Source organism: Carettochelys insculpta, chromosome 14 (assembly GCF_033958435.1).
Source record: "Carettochelys insculpta isolate YL-2023 chromosome 14, ASM3395843v1, whole genome shotgun sequence".
Classification (NCBI taxonomy): domain Eukaryota; kingdom Metazoa; phylum Chordata; order Testudines; family Carettochelyidae; genus Carettochelys; species Carettochelys insculpta.
Genome location: NC_134150.1, coordinates 12327064 through 12347537, shown reverse-complemented (window position 1 = coordinate 12347537; position 20474 = coordinate 12327064). Strand labels below are relative to the sequence as shown.

Below are 20474 nucleotides of genomic sequence, written 5' to 3'. Positions count from 1 at the left end.
ACCTCAGGGGTCCCTCCTCATCCTCCCCAGACGAGGCCATGGCCCCCGGGGATGTCTCTCCCTGGGATGACCTTAAGCAGTTTCAGGAGCTGTTTTAAAGGGTGGTTTTCACACATGACATTTAAATGGCACAGGTGCAGGAGAAACATCACAAACTCCTGGAAAATCTGAGACCCCCGACTTCATCCAAAATTGCTATTCCGCTGGACGAAGCCATTCTGGAGTCAGCCATTACTATATGGCAGACTCCGGCCTCTGTTCCGCCTACGAATGGGAGAGCGGATAAGAAATACTTCGTCCCGGCAGAGGGCATGAAGTTCCTCTTCAGTCACCCACAACAAATTCTTTGGTGGTCGGGTCGTCCCAGCAGAGGTCAAAGGCTTCTCAGTACAAATCGGGGTATCAGACAAAGATGCTAAGAAGCTAGAGCTGTTTGGCAGGAAGGTATATTCCTCTCCTATCCTGCTACTGAGAATGGCAAATTATGGGCACACCTAGCAAACCATAATTTTGATAATTACTCCGGGCTTACTCCCCTCAAGGATTCACTCCCAGAAGACAAAAAGCCGGTGTTAAAGGCGATTGTTCAAGAGGGCTACGCAGCATCACAGACGGGAGTCCAGATTGTCCTGGATGTGGCAGACACGGCGGCATGCTCAACGGCTACAGCAGTGGTCATGCATAGAGAATCCTGGCCCTAGACATCGGGTATCTCGAGGGACCTACAGGCGAAGATCGTGGACCTTCCCTTTGATACACAAAAGCTGTTTTCCAGACTCAACCAACTCGGTCCCTCACTCCAGTAAGGACTCGAGAGCTACACTTAAGCTCGGGCATTTATACTCCCCCATACAGGAGGGAAAAATTTTATCCTCAGCAAAGACGCCACGCTTACAACCACAGCGTGCTCAATATCAACGGGGCTATGGCCACGGGCGCTATCAATAGCGGCAACAGTACAGAACTCCTAGGCAACGTTCTCAACAAAGCTGTACGCCCTCGGGTCAGGCCTCAAAGGCAACAAGTTTGATGGGTATGTCGGGGGCTGCACTATCAATACCCTCGCTCAATGCCACTCTCATCTCATGTTCCATCATCGCCTCAGACCGTTCCACTCCCAATGGCAAAAGATCACCACAAACATATGGGCGCTGGAGATCATAGCCACGGTTACGCGATCCCCTCCCAGTCGCTTCCACTGACGAAGCCTCCCACGAGGCCTCACCTCAGGGGCGCTGCCACGAGGCGAGGCTCAAGCACAAGGTGACCCAACTTATGTTCACAAGTGCGGTGGAAAGAGTGCTGGAATAATTCCAGGGGAAGGTTTTTATTCACGCTACTTCCTATCGGAGAAGAAAACGGGACACCGGAGGCCCATCTTACATCTTCGGGGCCTCAACCGTTACTTGCGCAAGCAACGGTTTCAGATGATCACAGTTGCCTTGATACTCACGGCACTGGATGATGGAGACTGGGTTGCAGCACTCGACTTACGAGATGCTTACTTTCATATAACAATCCACCCGGCACACAGACACTTCCTCCGCTTCACGGTCAGCCAGGAGCGCTTCCAGCACAGGGTTCTTCCGTTTGGCCTCTCCTCGGCCCCCAGAGTCTTACCAAAATCCTGGCGGTGGTGTCAGCCTACCTGCACAGATAGGGGGTGTTTATTTTTCCCATATCTGGGTGACTGCCTGCTAAAAGGGACCTCGAAGGCAGAGGTCTCACGCATGATATGCGTCACAGCGGACACGTTTCTTCACTGGGCCTAGTCATCACCCTCACAAGTCGAAGTCCGAACCCACACAACATATAGAGTTCATAGGGGCACGCATAACCTCCATCACAGCAAGGGTGTACCTACCCGACGCCCACTTCCGCGCAATCAGTTCACTGGTGCAAGTTATTACATACAGCCCCACGGTGCCGATCTTACTGTGCCTACAGCTGCTGGGCCATATGGCGGCAGCGACGTTTGTGGTACAGAATGCCAGGTTGCACATGTCAAGCCCGTAGCATTGGCTGGCAAGCGTTTACAAACTGGCATCCCACACTGTCCACAGGGTGGTGTTGCCCACAACAGAGGTGCGCAGATCCCTGGTGTGGTGGGAAAACCCCAAGAATCTGCTAGTGGGGGTGCCTTTTCACCAACCACAAATTTCTACTTTTCTTACTACCGACGCCTCCCACATGGGATGGGGAGCGCACATCGGCGACAAGGTAACGCAAGGGCTATGGTTCCCTGCGGAACAGACACTGCACATATCCATACTGGAGCTCAGAGCAGTGTTCAACGCCTGCAAACATATTCGAGATTACCTGCATGGCAAAGTAGTTGGGATTCAAAACCGACAATACTTCCACTATGGTCTACATCAATCGATAAGGAGGAGCACGATCCCGTGCCCTCTGTGCGGAAGCACTCCAGTTGTGGAATCGGTGCATTGCCAACAACATAACGTTGAAAGCCTCGTACTTGCCAGGCGTGCACAACGTGAATGCAGACCAGCTGAGCAGGCACTTTGCACTCACGCACGAATGGCAGTTCCGCTCCGATCTGCTACAGCGCATTTTTCGTACATGGGGGTTTCCCCAGATCGATATGTTTGCCACCCAGTACAAAAAAAAAAAGTGTCCCCAGCACTGCTCCAGAGCAGGAGTGGGGCGGGGGTCCCTGGGGGACGCTTTCATGTTTTTCATGGAAGGGCTCCCTACTTTACGCGTTTCCCCTGCAGTGCTTATCGGCAAGGTCTTGCACAAAGTCGGAAGGGAGACAGCTCGCACGATACTCATAGTCCCGCTTGGGATCGGCAGCAATGGTTTCCCTTGCTTCTGCGCATGTCGGACCGCCCACCGCTCCCTCTACCGGTGGCACCAGACTTACTCCCGCGGGCTCAAGGGTCCGTAGTGCACCCGCACCCTTAAGGTCTGCACCTACAAGCATGGCTAATCCATGGCTCAGCTCCTTAAAGAGCACATGTACGGAGGGAGCACAACAAGTCCTGGAATGTAGCCGAAGGATCTCCACCAGGAGGACTTACAAGCACAAATGGACTCGTTTCACAGCCTGGTGTTCCGCTAAGCAGTTAGCTCCCCTTGACATTCCTATACCTGTAATATTAGAATACTTATTGCACCTCAAGAGAGGCAGGCTTCCTCTATACTCGCTAAGGTCCACCTCGCCGCTGTATCAGCCTTTTCGGCATACAGAGGAAGGGCCCATGGTATTCGCCCATCCTATCGTTACCAGGTTCTTGAAGGGGCTGGTAAACCTGTACCCCCTTGGAAACCGCTTCCACCATCGTGGAATTTGGGCTTGGTGCTCAGCACGCTATCGGGTCCACCTTTTGCACCATTGGCCACAGTTCCCATACGTCTCCTTATGATAAAAACAACCTTCCTCCTTGCAACTATGTCAGCCAGCAGGGTGAGTGAGCTCGCAGCAGTGATGGCAACACCGCCCTGCACAGTATTCTCAAAGGAGGCGCTAACCTTAAGGCTGCACCCAGCCTTTGTTCCAAAAAGTCTCTCCGGAGTCCAATCTTAACGAGCCAATAGATTTACTCTCGTTTTATCCGAAGCTTCACAGCTCCGGCAAGGAGGCACGCCTGCATCTCCTAAATGTGAGGAGGGCATTGACCTTCTACACAGACAGAACTAAGTCCTTCTGGAAAACGGACAGGCTTCTAGTCTCTCTCGCTCCTGGGTCAAAAGGAGAAGGTCTCTTCCCGGAGAATCTCAAAGCACATTGTGCCTGTATAACAATGCGCTTCGAACTTCGAAAGACTCCTTTGTTGGCCCCGCCCAGGGCTCACTCCACCAGGGCGGTTGCGGCGTCAACAGCCTTATTCAAGGGCATCGCGTTAACAGACATCTGTAGGGCGGCGACCTGGTCATCCTATGACACCTTCGCCAAGCATTATGCCCTGCCTTGGGTATTCTGAGAGGATACCCGTCTGTCGACAGCAGTCCGCTCGGGGGCAAGCTGCGCATAAACCGATTACCCACCTCCTTACTTGGGTTACTGCTGGGTAGTCACCTATTGTGGAGCACCCACGGGGACCACTCGAAGAAGAAAGAGAAGTTACTCACCTGTAGTAACGATGGTTCTTCGAGATGTGTCCCCGTGGGTGCTCCACCACCCGCCCATCCTCCCCACTTCGGATCTCTGTCTAGTGTTTTTCAGGAGCATCCGAGGTGGTTGGTCAAGGAACTGGCGGGGACCGGATCGTGCATGCGCGATCCAGGAGAAACTGCTGGAAGATTTCCGATCTGCGGCGCCGGGCGAGCCCGACACCTATTGTGGACCTATTGTGGAGCACCCACGGGGACACATCTCGAAGAACCATCGTTACTACAGGTGAGTAACTTCTCTTTTTCCAGGGTTCAGATGTGACCAAAATCAAAGGGTGAAGAGAGATGTCAAGCCTTTGCTGCCTTCTGCTTGGAGTGTGGCCACATTGACACAGCCCACCTGGGAGGAAAAAAAAAACCGGTTTAGAGTGACCATGATTTCAGATCTCCAGGTATTGTGTAATAGTCAGTGTGGTATTGACAGAAGCAATGAGACATGATTTGCCAGAGTCTAGAAAGGCTGGGAAGGGGCAGTAGCCAATCAGGACACACAAAGAAGGATAAGGAGGCTTGCTTGCTTCTTCTATGGAGAAGTGATAGGTGAAGCTGGATAAGACAGGCATTCTCTTGGTCCTAATCCGGAACCATAGGCCTTGGTCAGGGCCTAGCCATCCTATGTACTTGAAGCAATGAGACCCATTATTTTGTTCTGAGATTCAAAGATTCAGTTTAACTAATTATTGAAGGACTAGGAAGGAGCTTCTTGCTTGAACTGCCTTGCTATAGGAAAACTGTGTCCAGAAAATTCAAGATTCTCGGATTCAGAATACCTCTGAAATACCAGACTTGGTCGTCAAGCTGGACATTCTGGCCAAATTCTACCTCCGTTACTATGTTCTATTACAACTTTCTCTTTCATTATGGTTAAGTAGGTACAGTATTCTTCACAACAGGTGGTACCTCCCTTATCCAGCATGCTCGGGACCTCTCAGGTCCTGAACAAGACAATTCATCAGATAAGGGAAGGTGCAAGGTTGTGCTCAGGGACTGCTTCAGCACCAGCTTCCAGCCTTCCTCCCAAGGGCTGCCACAGGGCTCCAGCCAGCTCCTGCCTGCCTCCCCCACACAATATAGGACAGGAGGAGGCTCTAACTCCTACCCCACAGCAGCCTCCCACCTCCCTCTGCTGCAGGGCAGGGAGGGGCTCCAGTTCCTGGCCTCCACTGCCAGAGGCTCTGCTTCCTGGCCCCGTGGCAGCCTCTGGCCCAGCAGCCACAAGGCAGGCATGGGCTGTGACTACCAGCCCCACGGGGGCTTCTGCACCTGTCAGCCACTCTCTCATCTGGCAACATCTGTGGTCATGCCGGACAATGGATGTTGCCAAACGACAGAGTACCAGATTTGAGAGGTGCAACCTCTGACTGTTCAAACTGTTGGGGAATGCTGCTGTAAGCCTTTATGTAGTTGAAACATTTCATTTTGGGTGTGAGCCAACAGGTTGCACCTCACCAGTCTGGCATGATTGGTACCTGACAGGTCCCAAATAACAGAATTTGTCAGACCAGGGGAGGTGCTAAAGCTTCTGTCCCAGACAGCCCCAAAATTCCAACTTCCCTAAAACTTCAGGCTCCAGCTTCTAGCCCTGCACTCCAGGAGCTGCCACGGGGCTCTGGCAGGTGGAGGCTTTGACCCCAACACCACACTGTGGCAGGGCCTCTGGTGGAGGCTCCAGCCCTAGCCTCACACGGAACTGGGCCTCTGGTGGGGGCTCTGGCCCTAGCCCCCTGCTGTGGCATGAGCTTCTGGCCCTAGTCTGCACTGTGGCGTGAGCCTCCACACTAGCCCCATGCTGTGGTGGGAGCTCTATCCCTAGCCCTGGTTTGTGGTGAGGGCTCTGCCCCTCCCCATACTGCAGCAGGGTCAGTGGGGGCTCCGGCCTAAGCCAGGCTACCAGCCACTGCTCTGGCCTCTGTCCCTACGCTGCAGATGTGGGTCCAGCTACAGCCCCAGGACTCTCTGGTCCTGCAACATCCGTGGTCCAACTAGACCGTGGATGGTGCCAAATGAGAGAGTACCGGGATTAAGAGAGTCATCCTGTAGTACGTAACGGTCAGATTCTGTAGTCCTTTATCGAAAAGAACAACAGGAGTTTTGCTTTGGTTTTTTTTTAAGTACTGTAACAGAACTGTATCTAAAAGATCCACCCAACTTCTTACTAAGTTCCCCCTTTCACTCATTTATTCAGGGTATTCAAATGAGGAACCCTCACTCAAGGATAACCAAGCTATTCTTTATTAAATATAAGGTGGGAAAAAAGGTAAAAAGGGGCTGGTAAAGGATAGAAGAACCAGATCTGGAAACTGCTGAACACACAACAGGCAACAAACATACACAGCAGGAAAAACGAATTGGTGTTGTACTTCTACCTTGTCTCACCGCATGCTGTCTCAATGTTGATGGTCAGGAACGACTGGATGACAGCAGGAGGGCAGGCAACATTCTAAGTACCCATCCTAATCCCTTTGTGTCATCGTAGATGGATGTTAATGCTATCTAATAGAATGATTTGTGACTGCAGGTATGCCTCCCTTTGTTGATGAACCTGCCGACAACGCTAGTGACCAGACTTCTGAGATAGACTGTTGCTCAGGGGAGCAGGACTCACTGCACCCTCACAGTGACCAGGTGCGCGCAAGAGAGAGATCCCTGAGCTCTGTGAGTGTGCTCTATTTATGGATTTTAGTTGCCTAGCAACAGTTTCCCACTCTTTCTCGGAGTTTTCTGCCTTTTCTCCTGGACAACGAAGAAGAACCCCCCTTCAAAATGGAGGTTGCCGTGATGTTAGGACAAACAAGATGGCGTACCCATACCCAAGTAACCAAACAGTTCAACTATTTACAGAAGATTTTACTAATTCTCATTAACAGTACTGCCAAATTTGGCGATTTCTGTGTAGTTTGTTCCAAAGTAAATAAATCTCTTTAAGGTCTATTTGTTTTAAAGGTCCTGTGTATATGCAAGACCTATATGATTACAGTACATACAGTTTACTTGTAGAACTTGAAAGAGTCAAGTGTTTTAACTTTAAACTGGAGCCGTAGCTGTCTAAACAAATTATTGAGGTGACAATATGATTTTATTACACTATCTCCATATTATAAGGATATACCACATATACTGAGAAGCCTTTTAAAAAAATTAATTTGGCATAAATGACAGAAGCAAGAAACAGCTTGCTTCCATTTGTTTCCAAAATAATATGGTAAGAGTGGTAAGTTTCAGTTGCTGCAGATAATTATTAGGTGCATTCATTCGGAACATAGGGAAAGGGAGTCTGTGAGCTACATTTGAACTCTGTTCTTAGGCAATAAAAATTTTATCAAACTGCAAAAAAGTAAGTCATTTTAACGAGCACATTCCAAAGGTGCTGGATTTATGAGGAGACCCCAGAAAACTTTGATTGAAATTGCTGTCTCTGAGTGTAGTTCTATGTTTTATTGGTGCCATATTGTGAACAGTGCTGCTGCCAAAGTGAATGGGAAAGCAGCAGCATAACAGACAGAGTTAACCCACAAAGGTTACCTCTTTTTATAATATCCATGATGTATTGCATTAAAAATGCCTTGAAAGCCATCCTATTTGCCGTTTTCAGAAAGCATTTTTTCTTAAATTAAGTTACGATTTATCTGAACAGAGCAGAAAATATGAAAGCCCCTGAAAGACTTTAGTATTGATTTTTCTCAGAGTATTTGCTAGCTCTTGTTTTCTCATTTGTGTGCTTCTTGATGGAACACCCTAAAGCTGTGCACTGATCCTGAGACAAAGCTTGAGCAGGATGAGAAGTATAAGAGGGAGGGGCGGTATTTTGGGGCTGATCTTCTAAAAAGAGTTTTGCCTGAGTAAACAAGGAGTTCAGGTTTGGGCTCTGGGATATTTAGGGTGTTTTTTATTCCTGGTTCTAGAACTGAAGCAAAATTTAAATCATCAAGAAAATTATTAGAAAGATGTTAATTCTGAATACTTCCCCCAACTAAATAAACATTGTAGTAGCCCACAAGTGATGAATGGCTTGAATATTCTGAAGGCATGAGGTCAACACTCCTCTGTAAGTGTGTGTAGAATAATGAGTTATAAATCTTTTTTTCTAGTATTTTTTTCTAAAAATAATGAAACTTAAAGTCTACAAAAATTATTACATGAATGTGTATTTGTCATGGAAGTGAAATGGATATATTGAACCAATTAGTAATTATTGATGGTTTAAAAATTAGACATGCAACATACAGTTGTTAATTATTACTAGCAATTGATGGTAGTTGAGTTCCAGTTGCACATTACAAGATACGTCCTCCACCTGAGAAAATGTTCTGTTACATCAGCCATTAAACTGTTTCAGCATAGCTTGCAAGTACCTTATTATAAACGTAGACTGTATATTTCACCTAACGGTGCATTGCATTAAGCCTCTGAAAATAGTCCTGGTTAAGAGATTTGAGCTCCAAGTATTTTTTCATTCATTGGATTAGAATTTTTCTGCTAGTTTATCACTTTTATGTTGTACAATGATAAGACAACCACATGCAGATTGTGCTGAATCTTCATTGGCTACTGCACTCTATCTAATATGTTTGAGTAGTTTAGTAATGTGAGAAGAGAATGGGTGATAGGATTCTGGGATTAGCTTTTCAACTTTGCTGATTTTGTGGAAGTCACTTGAACTTCACTGAAGCTAGATTTATGCTTTTGTAAAATTAGGACTAATACACACACAAGTGAAGTTTAATGGTCTGTAAAGTGCTTTGAAATCCTTATATCAAAGTTACCATAGAATTTGTTTCTTCTTACAGACGTGGTATCAGTTCGAAACAAAAAAAGCAGTCATGTAGCACTTTAACAAAAGAATTTATTAGGTGATGAGCTTTCGTGGGACACTTCTTCAGCTCTTAGCCTTACCAGAACAGGCTCAATATATAAAGCACAGAGGTCCAAAAATTGTTATCCAGTATGACAAATCAGAAAAATTGTTACCAAGGTTGGCAAATCAGAAGAGCAAAGGGATGGCAGGGGTTGGTGGTGGTGGTGTGAGGAAGTTAAGAGTTAGCTAAAAGGTCAAAGTATGTGAAAGAGTCCTCATAATCGGTCGGGTACTTGCTGTCCCTGTTCAAACCACATGTTAATATGTCGAATTTGAATATGAATGTTAGTTCTGAGTGTTCCCTCTGTAGACCGTTGTTAAAGTCCCTTTTCAGTAGAACACAAACTTTCAGATCTTTAACAGAATGGCCTACTCCATTAAAGTTCTGGCTGACAGGTTTGTGTATTTGGAGTATTTTGATGTCTGTTCTATGTCCATTCATTCTTGGTTGAAGAGTCGTTGCAGTCTGTTAATGCATGGTGTGTGGGTATAGTTGGTACCTGATGGCATATGTGATGTTAGTTGAGGAACAGGAGCATATGCCTGTGATTCTATAATTAACATGGTTAGGTCCAGTGATGGTATCTCCAGAACAGATATGTGGACAGAGTTGGCAACAGGGTTTGTTACAAGGAAAAGTTCCAGGACTAGTATTGTTGTGGTGTAGCCTGTGGTTGCTAGTGAGCATCCTCATAAGGTTGGGTGGTTGTCTATAGGAAAGAACAGGCCTGTCACCTAGAGCCTTCTGGAGTGTGGCATCATGATTTAGGATAAGTTATAGGTCTTCAATGATGCGTTGCAGTGGTTTGAGTTGGAAACTGTAGGTAATGACAAGTGGTGGTCTGTTATTGGCTTTTTTGGCTATCTTGGAGTAGTTGGTTTCTGGATATTTGTCTGTCCCTGTTGATTTGTTTTTTTACTTTTCCTGGTGGGTAATTCAGGCTTATAAATGTTTGGTAGAGATCTTGTAGTTTTCGGTTTCTGTCAGTAGGATCAGAGCAGATGCGCTTGTATTTTAGGGCTTGACTGTAAATGATGGATCGTGTCATGTGTGGAGGATGGAAGCTAGAAGCATGTGGGTAAGTGTACCAGTCAGTGGGTTTCTGGTAGAGTGTGGTATTGATCAGGCCATCAGTGATTTGTACTGTAGTGTCCAGGAAACGTATCTCCTGTGTAGAGTGGTCAAGGCATAAGTTGATGGTGAGGTGCACATTGTTAAAGATTGTCCCTGTGGAATTCTTCTAGATTCTCTTTACTATGGGTCCAAATGATAAATATGTCATCTATGTATCGTAAGTAAAGGAGGGGTGGTCGGGGACAAGACCTAAGGAATCAATGTTCCAAGTCAGCCCTAAATATATTAGCATAGTGTGGTGCCATGCAGGTGCCCATATCAGTGCCACTAATCTGGAGGTATAAATTGTCCCCAAATGAGAAATAATTGTGGGTGAGAACAAAGTTACAGAGGTCAGACCACCAGATTAGCTGTGGTAATATCAGGAATGATATTCGTGATCTGTTGTCGTCCATCTTCATGTGGAATATTAGTGTAGAGAGCCTGTACATCCATGGTTGCAAGGATGGAGTTGTCAGGAGGTTTTTTGATATTTTGTAATTTCGTCAGGAAGTCAGTGGTATCTTGGAGATAGCTGGGAGTGTCGGTGTAGGGTTTGAGGAAGGAGTATATATAACTGGATAGTTTAGTATTAAGGGTGCCAGTATGGCATCCGGTGTTTCCACGTTTGTGGATCTTGGGACGTAAATGGAATAATCCAGGGAGGGAATCTGATGGTGTGTCTGAATGAGTAAGGTCCCAAGTAGAAACAAGTATTTCCTTAAGTAGATGGTGTAGTTTCTTTTGGAATTCCAAAACCAAACATCCCAGAACTGGAGGGAGCTTTAGATGTTTTGCCAAATTTTATTATCCTTATTCTCCATAGTCCCATGCCTCATGTTCACTTTTCATTGGCATCAGTGATTCCATGAAGTGCAGGCCAATGGAGAATTAGGCCCAGTGGCTTATGCCTAATGTGTGCACTACTAATTTCTTCGTATGTGGTTATAATTCTGTCTCATTTTTTGTCTTTTTGTTTTCTTTTTCTTTAGGTTCTGCCAGTGGCAAAGTTAATGAACCGGACGTGAAAGGGAGAGACCCAGCTGAGTGGCACATAGGCCTGAAGGTAGCATGGGACATAAAGACACCTGGACTGGCAATTCCCCTTCACCGAGGAGACTGTTATTTTATGCTGGGTAATTTTCAGAGTCTTAGGAATGCAAATGTTTCTATTGAAAATAGAGGGTAGTTCGTCAATTGGACTAAATTGTCGTAACTCCCTGGATATCAATGAGCGGGGGTGATTTAAAACATTTGAGGATCTGGCCAGAATGTGTAATTACATAATGCTTTCCTTTTTTTCTGTCCTTGGAGACTGTTAATCCCACCATATTTTTCGTATTTTCTTTCTTGTTTCTGGTGCGTAATGAATTTTACCTGTTAAGCCTTTCAGTATCTGATGCTCAGATTGCGTTTCAGGGTAACTTTAATACAATAGGAAAATTTCTTCAGCTTTATTTTATAGGATAAACTCTCAGTGTGAGAAGTTGAGATGTTTAGTCCTTATTCTTAATTGAAGCCTTTTCTTCCTTTCAAGACACAGTTGCCTTGGGGAACAATAGTTCATTGTTTTATTACAAAAATCCCCCATCTCTGAGGTTTTAGGTGAAGATGGACTACACATGTATGCCATTTAAAAAAAATTCCATCTATATATATAGCTATATAGCCACAAAACCAAATCATTTTTATTGCTGTTGTCTTTTACATTTCTGGGTCTTTGGTTCAGGATGAGATTTTCTTAATACTTCTTTGTACTGTTTTCTGATTGTGTGTTGATCACCTGCTTTCGGTATGAGCTTTTCTCTTATTCTGTTACACTTTGACCAATGTGTATTTGAGAATATCCTCCTCCAATATTAGAATTATACTATAGAACTGAGCTGTTATGTTTCAGGAAAGAATCTGGATGCCTGCATTTGGGGGACAAAGAATTAATTTGGTCCCACTGCTTATGGCAGCTGATGTTTAATATAGCTGGTATTGCTACAAATGAATCAGGGAACAGAAATAGGTTCATTCTGGATTGTATTTTCCCTAAATTAAATTTCCTTGTGAATAAACCACAGCCACATTACATCATGAGCCATCTGACAAATCTTGGACTACCATTGTGACACTTTAGTGATTCCCTGTATTGATTGTTCAGAGATTGGTGACACCAACAACCTTGTTGACACTCCCAGTTCATGGACTTCTGATATGTAGAAACCCAAGATACTTCCACAAAGCAGCACCTCTTACCTGCTTATTGAAATAGTTTTCCTTTTCCCACATTGTCTGTCAAATGACTGAACAACTAAATTATCATGAATGATTTTTTTTCTGAGTGCCTTCTAATATTTTGTACCTTATTCTGCTCTTAGTTAAACCTGAATCACCCCACTGGTGTCAGTGGTATGGCATATGCAGAAATAAGAGTGTGGCTGTTGTGCTTTTAAACACTTTCAGACTTGAGTATCTCTCAGACTAAGATGCAGAGTTCTGTGAAATTTTCTGATACTGTGATACAGACGATCAAAACAAAAAAGCAGTCAAGTAGCACTTCAAAGACTAACAAAATAATTTATTAGGTGAGCTTTCGTGGGACAGACACACTTCTTCAGACCACAGCCATACCAGAACAGACTCAATATTTAAGGAATAAAGAACCAAAACCAGTAATCAAAGTTGACAAATGAGAAAAAAATTATCAAGGTGAGCAAATCAGAGAGCAAGAGGGGTTGTGGGGGGTGTCAAGAATTAGATTAAGCCAAGTATGCAAAAGTGCCCCTATAATGTCCCAGAAAATTTGCATCCCGGTTCAAACCATGTGTTAATGTGTTGAATATGAATATAAAAGAGAGTTCAGCAGCCTCTCTTTCTAAAGCAGACCGAATATTCTTCTTCAATAAGACTCAAACTCTTAAGTCGTTAACAGAATGGCCCACTCCATTAAAATGTAGACTAACTGGTTTGTGGATCAGGAATGTTTTGATGTCTGTTTTGTGCCCATTAACTCTTTGTCTGAGAGAGTTTGAAGTCTGTCCAATATACAAAGCATCTGGGCATTGTTGGCACATGATGGCATATATGACGTTAGTTGAGGCATCATATATGCCATCATGTGAAGATTGTGTGACATTTAATAGTTCTCTTTGAAAGAATTCTTAATCCATTTCTGTTCTCACATCAGATCAACAGATTCATTTAATTCTTATTGACTGTAAAGTTTGTGCCTGATCAGCCTTCTTGGCCAACTAATTCAGAAGACAAATTATGGAAGGGATGTTCATCATCACTGTTTTACTTCTGTTTATTCTAGTACTGTAAATTATAATTGGCTAAACTTTTAAATAGTATGAAAATTCCTTATTCCTCTGAGATGAATTAACTTTATATACGTAGCTCAGGCACTGCTGGAAATGCTATTTAAGGATGGATCAAAATGTTAATTTCACTTAATTCCTAAGACTATCCTGATCATGTTTAGGTGGAAACAGAAGACACAGTAAACATTTTTCTTATTATGGTATATAAATCACTCTTTTGTATTAACATTATAGAAGACTAGTAGTCTGTAGAACTGGTGTTAGATACTCTCTTCTAGGTTTGTCAATCATTTATGATTCCCTTTTAGCAGAATTAACAAAAACATATATTATTTGAATTTAACAGCAGTAATACAGGTTGAACCTCTCTAGTCCGGTACCCTCAGGACCTGACTAGTGCTGGATGAGAGAATTTGATGGACCACAAGAGGTCAGTTTTGTCCAGCTGCATTACTCACACTTCTACTTCTTACTGGGCTCTCAGAAGACATTTACGGGGGGTAAATTACAGCTAAATAACAGCACAGAACACTGAGACCCAGGACTGGTGGTCGTAAACAAGCTTTATGGGATTATGGGAAACTTGGCCACACCTATGATAAGTGTTCAACTAGCTAGCTAAAATCATGCTGGATTACGGATGTCGCCAGACAAGAGTGTTCCAACTTAGAGAGGTTCAACCTGTAGCGTAGAATGGGCCAGCATAAAAATGAAACTTTCTGAATAAATTATAACTTCTTTTATTAGTTGAAGGCAATGATTTAAAATAGCTGGTAGTAACTGTAACAATAGACCTATATTTGCAATTGGTTGCTTTATATATTCTTCATAGTGTTGATTTTGAAGCACATCATTTTAAGAGTAGTTGCATGTGGAGGATGACATCTAAGGTGTGATTCATTATATCTGAAGTTTTAAAATATATTATCATGACAGAGGAGTTAGCACGATAGCAAGTAACTATATATTAGTTAATTTATCTTGTATTTCTGCATTTCATGCATTCCAGACATTCACCTTCTTCTTAGTTACCTACGTTATCTCCTCAATCATGGCTGAAAAGAAATGGAAACATTTAGTGAACTTGCTATTTAATCAATTTGGACTTTGTGTTGGCTGGACTTGTATCAGTGTCACTTCAGATAGATTCTGTTTTATTGAGGGGGCAGCATGTTTAGTGAGTACATATGGGGAATGACAGTTTCAGGACCTCTGGGTATGCCAAGAGGCATCAGATGGTCCGTCTTCTCCACACTAGAGGACCTTGATTTTCCTGATGACCTCGTGTTGCTCTCCCATATGCATTATCATATGAAAGAGAAGAAAAATTGACTTTGCACCTTCCGAAAACAGGTTGGACTAAGAGTTAGCCAGAAGAAGACAGAAGTCATGACCCTAAACATTGAGGCACCAGCAACAGTCAACATCAGTGGCCATGACCTACCTGCCACAGAGAGCTTTACATCACAATGGAGGTGTCAGAAGCAATATTCAGAGCAGACTCAGTAAAGCCATAAATGTCTTCATAAGTCTGAATGCTGTATGGAAGTCGTCACAATACAGGATCCACACCAAATTGAAGTTTTATCAGAGTTGTATCTTATCAACATTAATATATGGATAAAAATGCTAGTGGCTGACAGAGTATGACCACGGTAAAGTCACACCAGAAGCCTTCAGAGGATACTCCTTAATTTTTAGCCAAGAATAATTTCAAATCAGGACATGCTTGCATGGTGCAAGCAAGATGGCATGGCCAACATCATTATGAAAAGACATTGGAGATGGATTGGGCATGCGCTCAGGAAAGGTGGACACTCCATCACAAAGACTGTGATGCACTGGACTCTGAAGGGAAGCGGAAATGAGGACAACCCAAGACAACATGGTTCCAGACTATTGAAATAGAAATGGAGAGCAGAAATCACGTTTGGGGCAATATTGAGAGGCTGGCCAGTGACAGACAGAAGAGGAAGACCTTTGTTGCTGCCCTACATGCCAGCAGGCATAAAAAGATGACGATACATCATTGAGTTCAACAAATCTTTATTCTGTGTGCACAAAGGAAGAGCCCCTCATACAAAATCAGCCAGAGCCCCTTGAGAGAGGAGTCCCTCCCCTTGATATTTAATACACATGGCTGTTACATAACTTGAACCTTTGGCCAATCTTATTACATTTCCATATATAGACTTGTTTACCCCATGCTTGTATTTTTCCATTCCACCTCTTGAGCTCCCCCTCCCCCTTGGCCTCTTTGTAGAATCTTCCTAGGGTGGTGAGACACAGACTTTTTTCCTTGTGCATACACACGCTCTACATCACATTTTGCATAAAATAAACCCAAGTATACCCTTTGAACCACTATAGTCCGGCACCCTTGAGACTTGACCGGTGCTGAACGAGAAAATTTACTGAATTACAGGAGGTCAGTATTGTCTAGCAGCATTACCAAGACTTCCACTGCTTACTGGCTCTTAGAAGACACTTAGGGGTAAATTAGAGCGAAATAACAGCACAGGATGGTGAGAACCAGGACTGATGCTTATAAACAAATTTTTGGGACTACAAAAAACTTGGCTACACCCCTGATATGTGGACATTTGGCTAACTAATATCATGCTGGATGACGGATGTTATCAGACTATAGTGTCAGATTAGAGAGGTTCAATTTGTATAATGTTTATTTTACATGGGTTTCACGAGTTCTTTAGTGGAAAATGTGATATTCAATACACTTTTAATTGTTTAAAAGCCAACATTTATCAATGGGGGTAGCTAAAATGCTGTAGTTCCTTTCTTATATATGTACAAGGAGTAGTACAATCTCTCTTATTGATACTATCAGTGCCTTTTTTCGTTTTTTGTTTTTTTGTTTTTTTTTTTAAAAAAAAGAGGTGTTGGTACTCAGACAGCTCCCTGTCCTTCCCCAGCCAATCTCATGGCTGGGGCTAAAGAGGTGCTGATACTCAATACAAAAAAAGCACTGAATACTATTCTGTGAATATTTTGGTAAATGCTGATATTTTTGATAGCTGATTGAAATACAAATTATTGTATTATTAATAGAAGCTAAAAAATGGCTACATCAGAACTATAAAATGCAACCTCCATTAGCCTAGAAATAAAGATTCCTTAATTATAAGGTTGAAACACGGAGATATACATATCATGGAGGATTGAACTTGTTTGATAGTAATGTACTTTGGTTATGGCCATCTTAGCACAAAATAAATACAGTCCAAATGTGCTGCTTCCGTGAGCTTCTGCATTTATTTTTGAAAGTTGTAAGATTGTAAGTTGTATATTTATTGAATATTGTTTCAAACAACAGGAAAAAAAGTTTTTTTGTTTTTTGTGGGGTTTTTTGCCCTTCAAAAAAAAATGCAAGGATGTCCTTGCTCTGAGGCACTTCTATAATAGGAGTCATTCTTATTTTCAGAAGTATTGTGTTTAAAAATGAAATCACTAAGTTAGCTTTACACTTGCTTTCTAAGTGCTTGTCTTTAGTTGAAATATGCTGCTATATTAATTCATGTCTTGAACTGTATATTATGTTCTAAATGTCAGGTCTTCAAATTTGTCCATTTTAATATATGCTAGCACAATATCAAATAGAGCTTGTTATTTAATGGGGAAAAATAGTTTCAATATGGCATTACTTTTTGATAATTATTTTACTCACATGAAAAATAGCTTTGTAGAGAAACTGCAAACCCTGTTGCCTGATAACTGGAATCTGAACTTTATAGCGCTTAAGAAACAGAAACAGTTTTGCTCCATTTAGAATAATATATTGGTCTGAAGAGGAAGCACGTATTGAACACTGCTGTCTCAAGTACACAGTCAAGGGGTGTCTAATACAAAATGTGTTGGGTGCATATAATAAATCTATAGGATGTGGCGGTGAGTAAAGAGCCCCGTCTGTGGTGACTGAAGCATGCTTTACCAGGGTTGTCATGGTCCTAATATTAAATTGGAATCTTTCCCCTAAACTTAGTTAGACATGACCGTATTTGCAAATAGATCTACAATTTTCACTAATTTTCCTACCATAACTTCAAAACATACTTAATAAAAATATTTGTTCAAAGGGGGAAGATTTACTTTTCTACAGCTGTTTCCCATAGATCAAATGTTGCTTGAAGGTTATGGGATTAAAGCAGTTTGAAGATGAACTTGGTGTCTTTTCATGAGCAAATTATAGTTCAGGGAGCATCAAAAATTATTTTCTTTAGCTAGAATTTAGGCGCACAAGTTCCGGGGGTGGACTGTGGTTAGAGATAAGCCTTTAATGGAAATATTTCCACATGTATGTAGTGGTTCATTAAACTATTTCTAGCCAGTTAATCTGCCTGTACTTCCACATATTAACGTGAGCTCTTTTTGCTTTTTAGCATCTTTAATGTTTTATTAACTTTGTTTGCTCTCCATGTTTGATCTAAATTCTTTTTTTCCATGACTCTTAGTACTGTTAGCCCCAGAAATTTATTTGCTGTTTTGAAACTTTGATCATACAGTTTGGCAAATCCATGGCATCTTGTTCTGTTAAATTTCTTAATACATTCTGTCTTTTTAATATACTGTTTTTTGCTTTAAATAATGCAAATATTCCCTGATTAGGACCAATTATATATTGCACTGTTTTCCCTGAGGACTTTATGAAAGGAGTAGATGATAGACCTTTGGCCTATAACTTTTGGACTAAGGAAACTCAACTTTTATGGGTCCGTTCCTTCAGCATTGATGCAACAGTCCCATAGTATGCATCTGTATGTTTGTGCCTCTACTATTGAAAAGCTGGGATGAATCTGTGTGCAAAGGGGTTAGACCAAAAGAGAATTGCTTCCTGTAGCATTACATCATACTTACAAGCTTGTGGACTGTGTAAGATATTGCTGATAGAATCAAGTTTGTGATGTTAACTAGTTTTCAAAGTCCAGTATGTGATGGGCAGAACATACCAGACTGCAAATACATGGGACTGTCCCTGTTTCCATCCTCCTCAGATTGTTTTTTTGTTTTTGTTTTTTGAGAAAAGGCTCATATATACACCTTACTTTTAGAAACTGACATTTACATATCTCATTATAAGGGGTTACTAGTGTCTCCCAAAACTCCGTGGTCTCACTTGCGTGACTAAATACAAATAGAACTGGAGAGACAGCAGAATGGTGGTTCAAGACTTAGCTCCATGGTGTCTGTATATGGATGTACACTAAAATGATCACAAGAATAAATATAGCTCTTTAGATGGATAGTGTTTAGGAAGATAATTAACCCACTTCCATTTCATGCATGTATTAGACATATTCACAATTAAAATATTGAAAATCACACTCTGCTTTGAATTAGAGGCATCAGACATGCCAAAACTTGATGACAAAAAGACAATTATCTGAAGACGTTCAATAGAAATAAGCAGAGAGGAAAGGCAAAAAGTTGATTACTGTCATTACTTCTGAAAGTATTACATTGCCATTCCCAGCAATGATTCATCTCCATCAACCAGGGGCTCAGCACCCATTGGCATCAGATGCCTCTCTCACTGTTTCCTTTCATCTTTCCCTGTCCAGTGTGGAGTGGCTTAGTTTCTGTAGAGTAGCTCTGCATCAATCTACTACATCATCTCTGTGGTTTCTGGGGTCTGCCTCTCCTATTCGTACCATCCATTATGCCGAATACCAGGGTCTTGATTTTTTGTTCGTCATTCAGTCTGAATTCATGCCTGAATAGCTGTAATTTCTAGTGTATCACCTTCTGTAGATTCTCTTTTGGCTGTATCTTCCTATATAATTCCTCATTCATGCCCTTCTGCATCTGTCCTGTTCTCAGGATCTTTCTATAACAACTAGTCTCAAATGCCAATATCCTTCTCTTTGAATCTTTCATTATCACCCGTGTTTCATGTCTGCACAACATGCTTCTGAATACACGTTTTCAAGACACTCTGCTTTGTTTCTAAGCTAATTGCTTTGCTTTTCCAGATCTTATCCATCACCTTCAAACCTGCTCTTGCTTTCACTATTGTATTTGCTATTTTCTTCTTACAGTCTAGATCATATGTTATTTTGCTTCCCAGATATGTGAACTTCTCTACATTCTATGGTTCGATCCCATCTATACTGATTTTTCCTTCCTATTTCCTTATCTCCAAATTCCATTGTTTTTTTGTTTTATCTATGTTCATATTCAGTCTGTACTGCTTCCCTTCCTCGTTTAGCATCTGCACTGTTCTTGCTAACTTCTCTTCATCTTCTTCAATAATAACTATATCATCCATGAACCTTGAGTTGTTGATTCTCATCCTGTGCGCAGATATCTCTTCTTCCTCTTCCTCGATCTTGCCCATCGTTCTCTCTAGATGTGTTACGAAGATATTCAGCGATATCAGATCTCCTTGTCTCGTACCTCTACTCGTTCTAAACCAACTTCCTATCTCTCCACACACACACACTGTGGCCTCTGCATTGTCACCGATACCCTTGAAAAACTGTATCCGTCTGCTATCCACTGCGTACAGCTCCAACAGTGCCTAAGTCACTTTCTGATCTATACTGTCAAATGCCTTCTGAAAATCAACAAATTAATTTGTCGATGTTCTTTTGTTGAGCTTTCTCCACTATCAGTCTTGGTGCCAATATCTGCTGTGTGGTACTTCTGTCTTTCCTGAATCATGCTTGCTCATCTGTTAGATGTTCTTCTATCTATGATTTCAGTCTCTCTGTCAGTATTATCATCAGCACCTTGCCTAGGTGACTTGTTAGGGCACTCATTCTGTAGTTCTTGCACTCCAGTGCACTTCCTTTCTTGCGTATTCTAACTAGAATGGATCTTGTCCATTCCTAGTTGCCTTCTCTTCTTTCCATGCTATATTACATAGTACGTGTATTTCCTGAATCATACCATATTCTCGCCCATGATCTTATTTCCAGGGTTTTTGTTAGTCTTTTCACTGCTCTTTCTACTTCCTTGTTCAAAATATTGGTCTTGATCTTTATGCTTGGTGGCAATCTCTCTTTCAGTTCTTCGATCAGTACCTTTGAGACACTCAAGTCCA

General features: G+C 42.5%; 1 protein-coding gene across 6 annotated transcripts in view; it reads left to right on the top strand.

Annotated features, from left to right (window-relative positions):
- Nucleotides 1–20474, top strand: part of FTO (FTO alpha-ketoglutarate dependent dioxygenase) — a 507378-nt gene that overhangs the window by 156893 nt on the left and 330011 nt on the right. For 5 of the 6 annotated variants that reach the window (XR_012647536.1, XM_075009181.1, XM_075009180.1 and 2 more), the window contains exon 4: nt 11096–11239. The exons of the other annotated variant lie outside the window; for it this stretch is intronic. Coding sequence is in view for 4 of the 5 variants with exons in the window: in XM_075009181.1 (XP_074865282.1) it covers nt 11096–11239 (144 nt within the window). In the remaining variant the exon portion in view is untranslated. The remainder of the gene's footprint in view (nt 1–11095; nt 11240–20474) is intronic. 6 annotated transcript variants of the gene reach the window in all.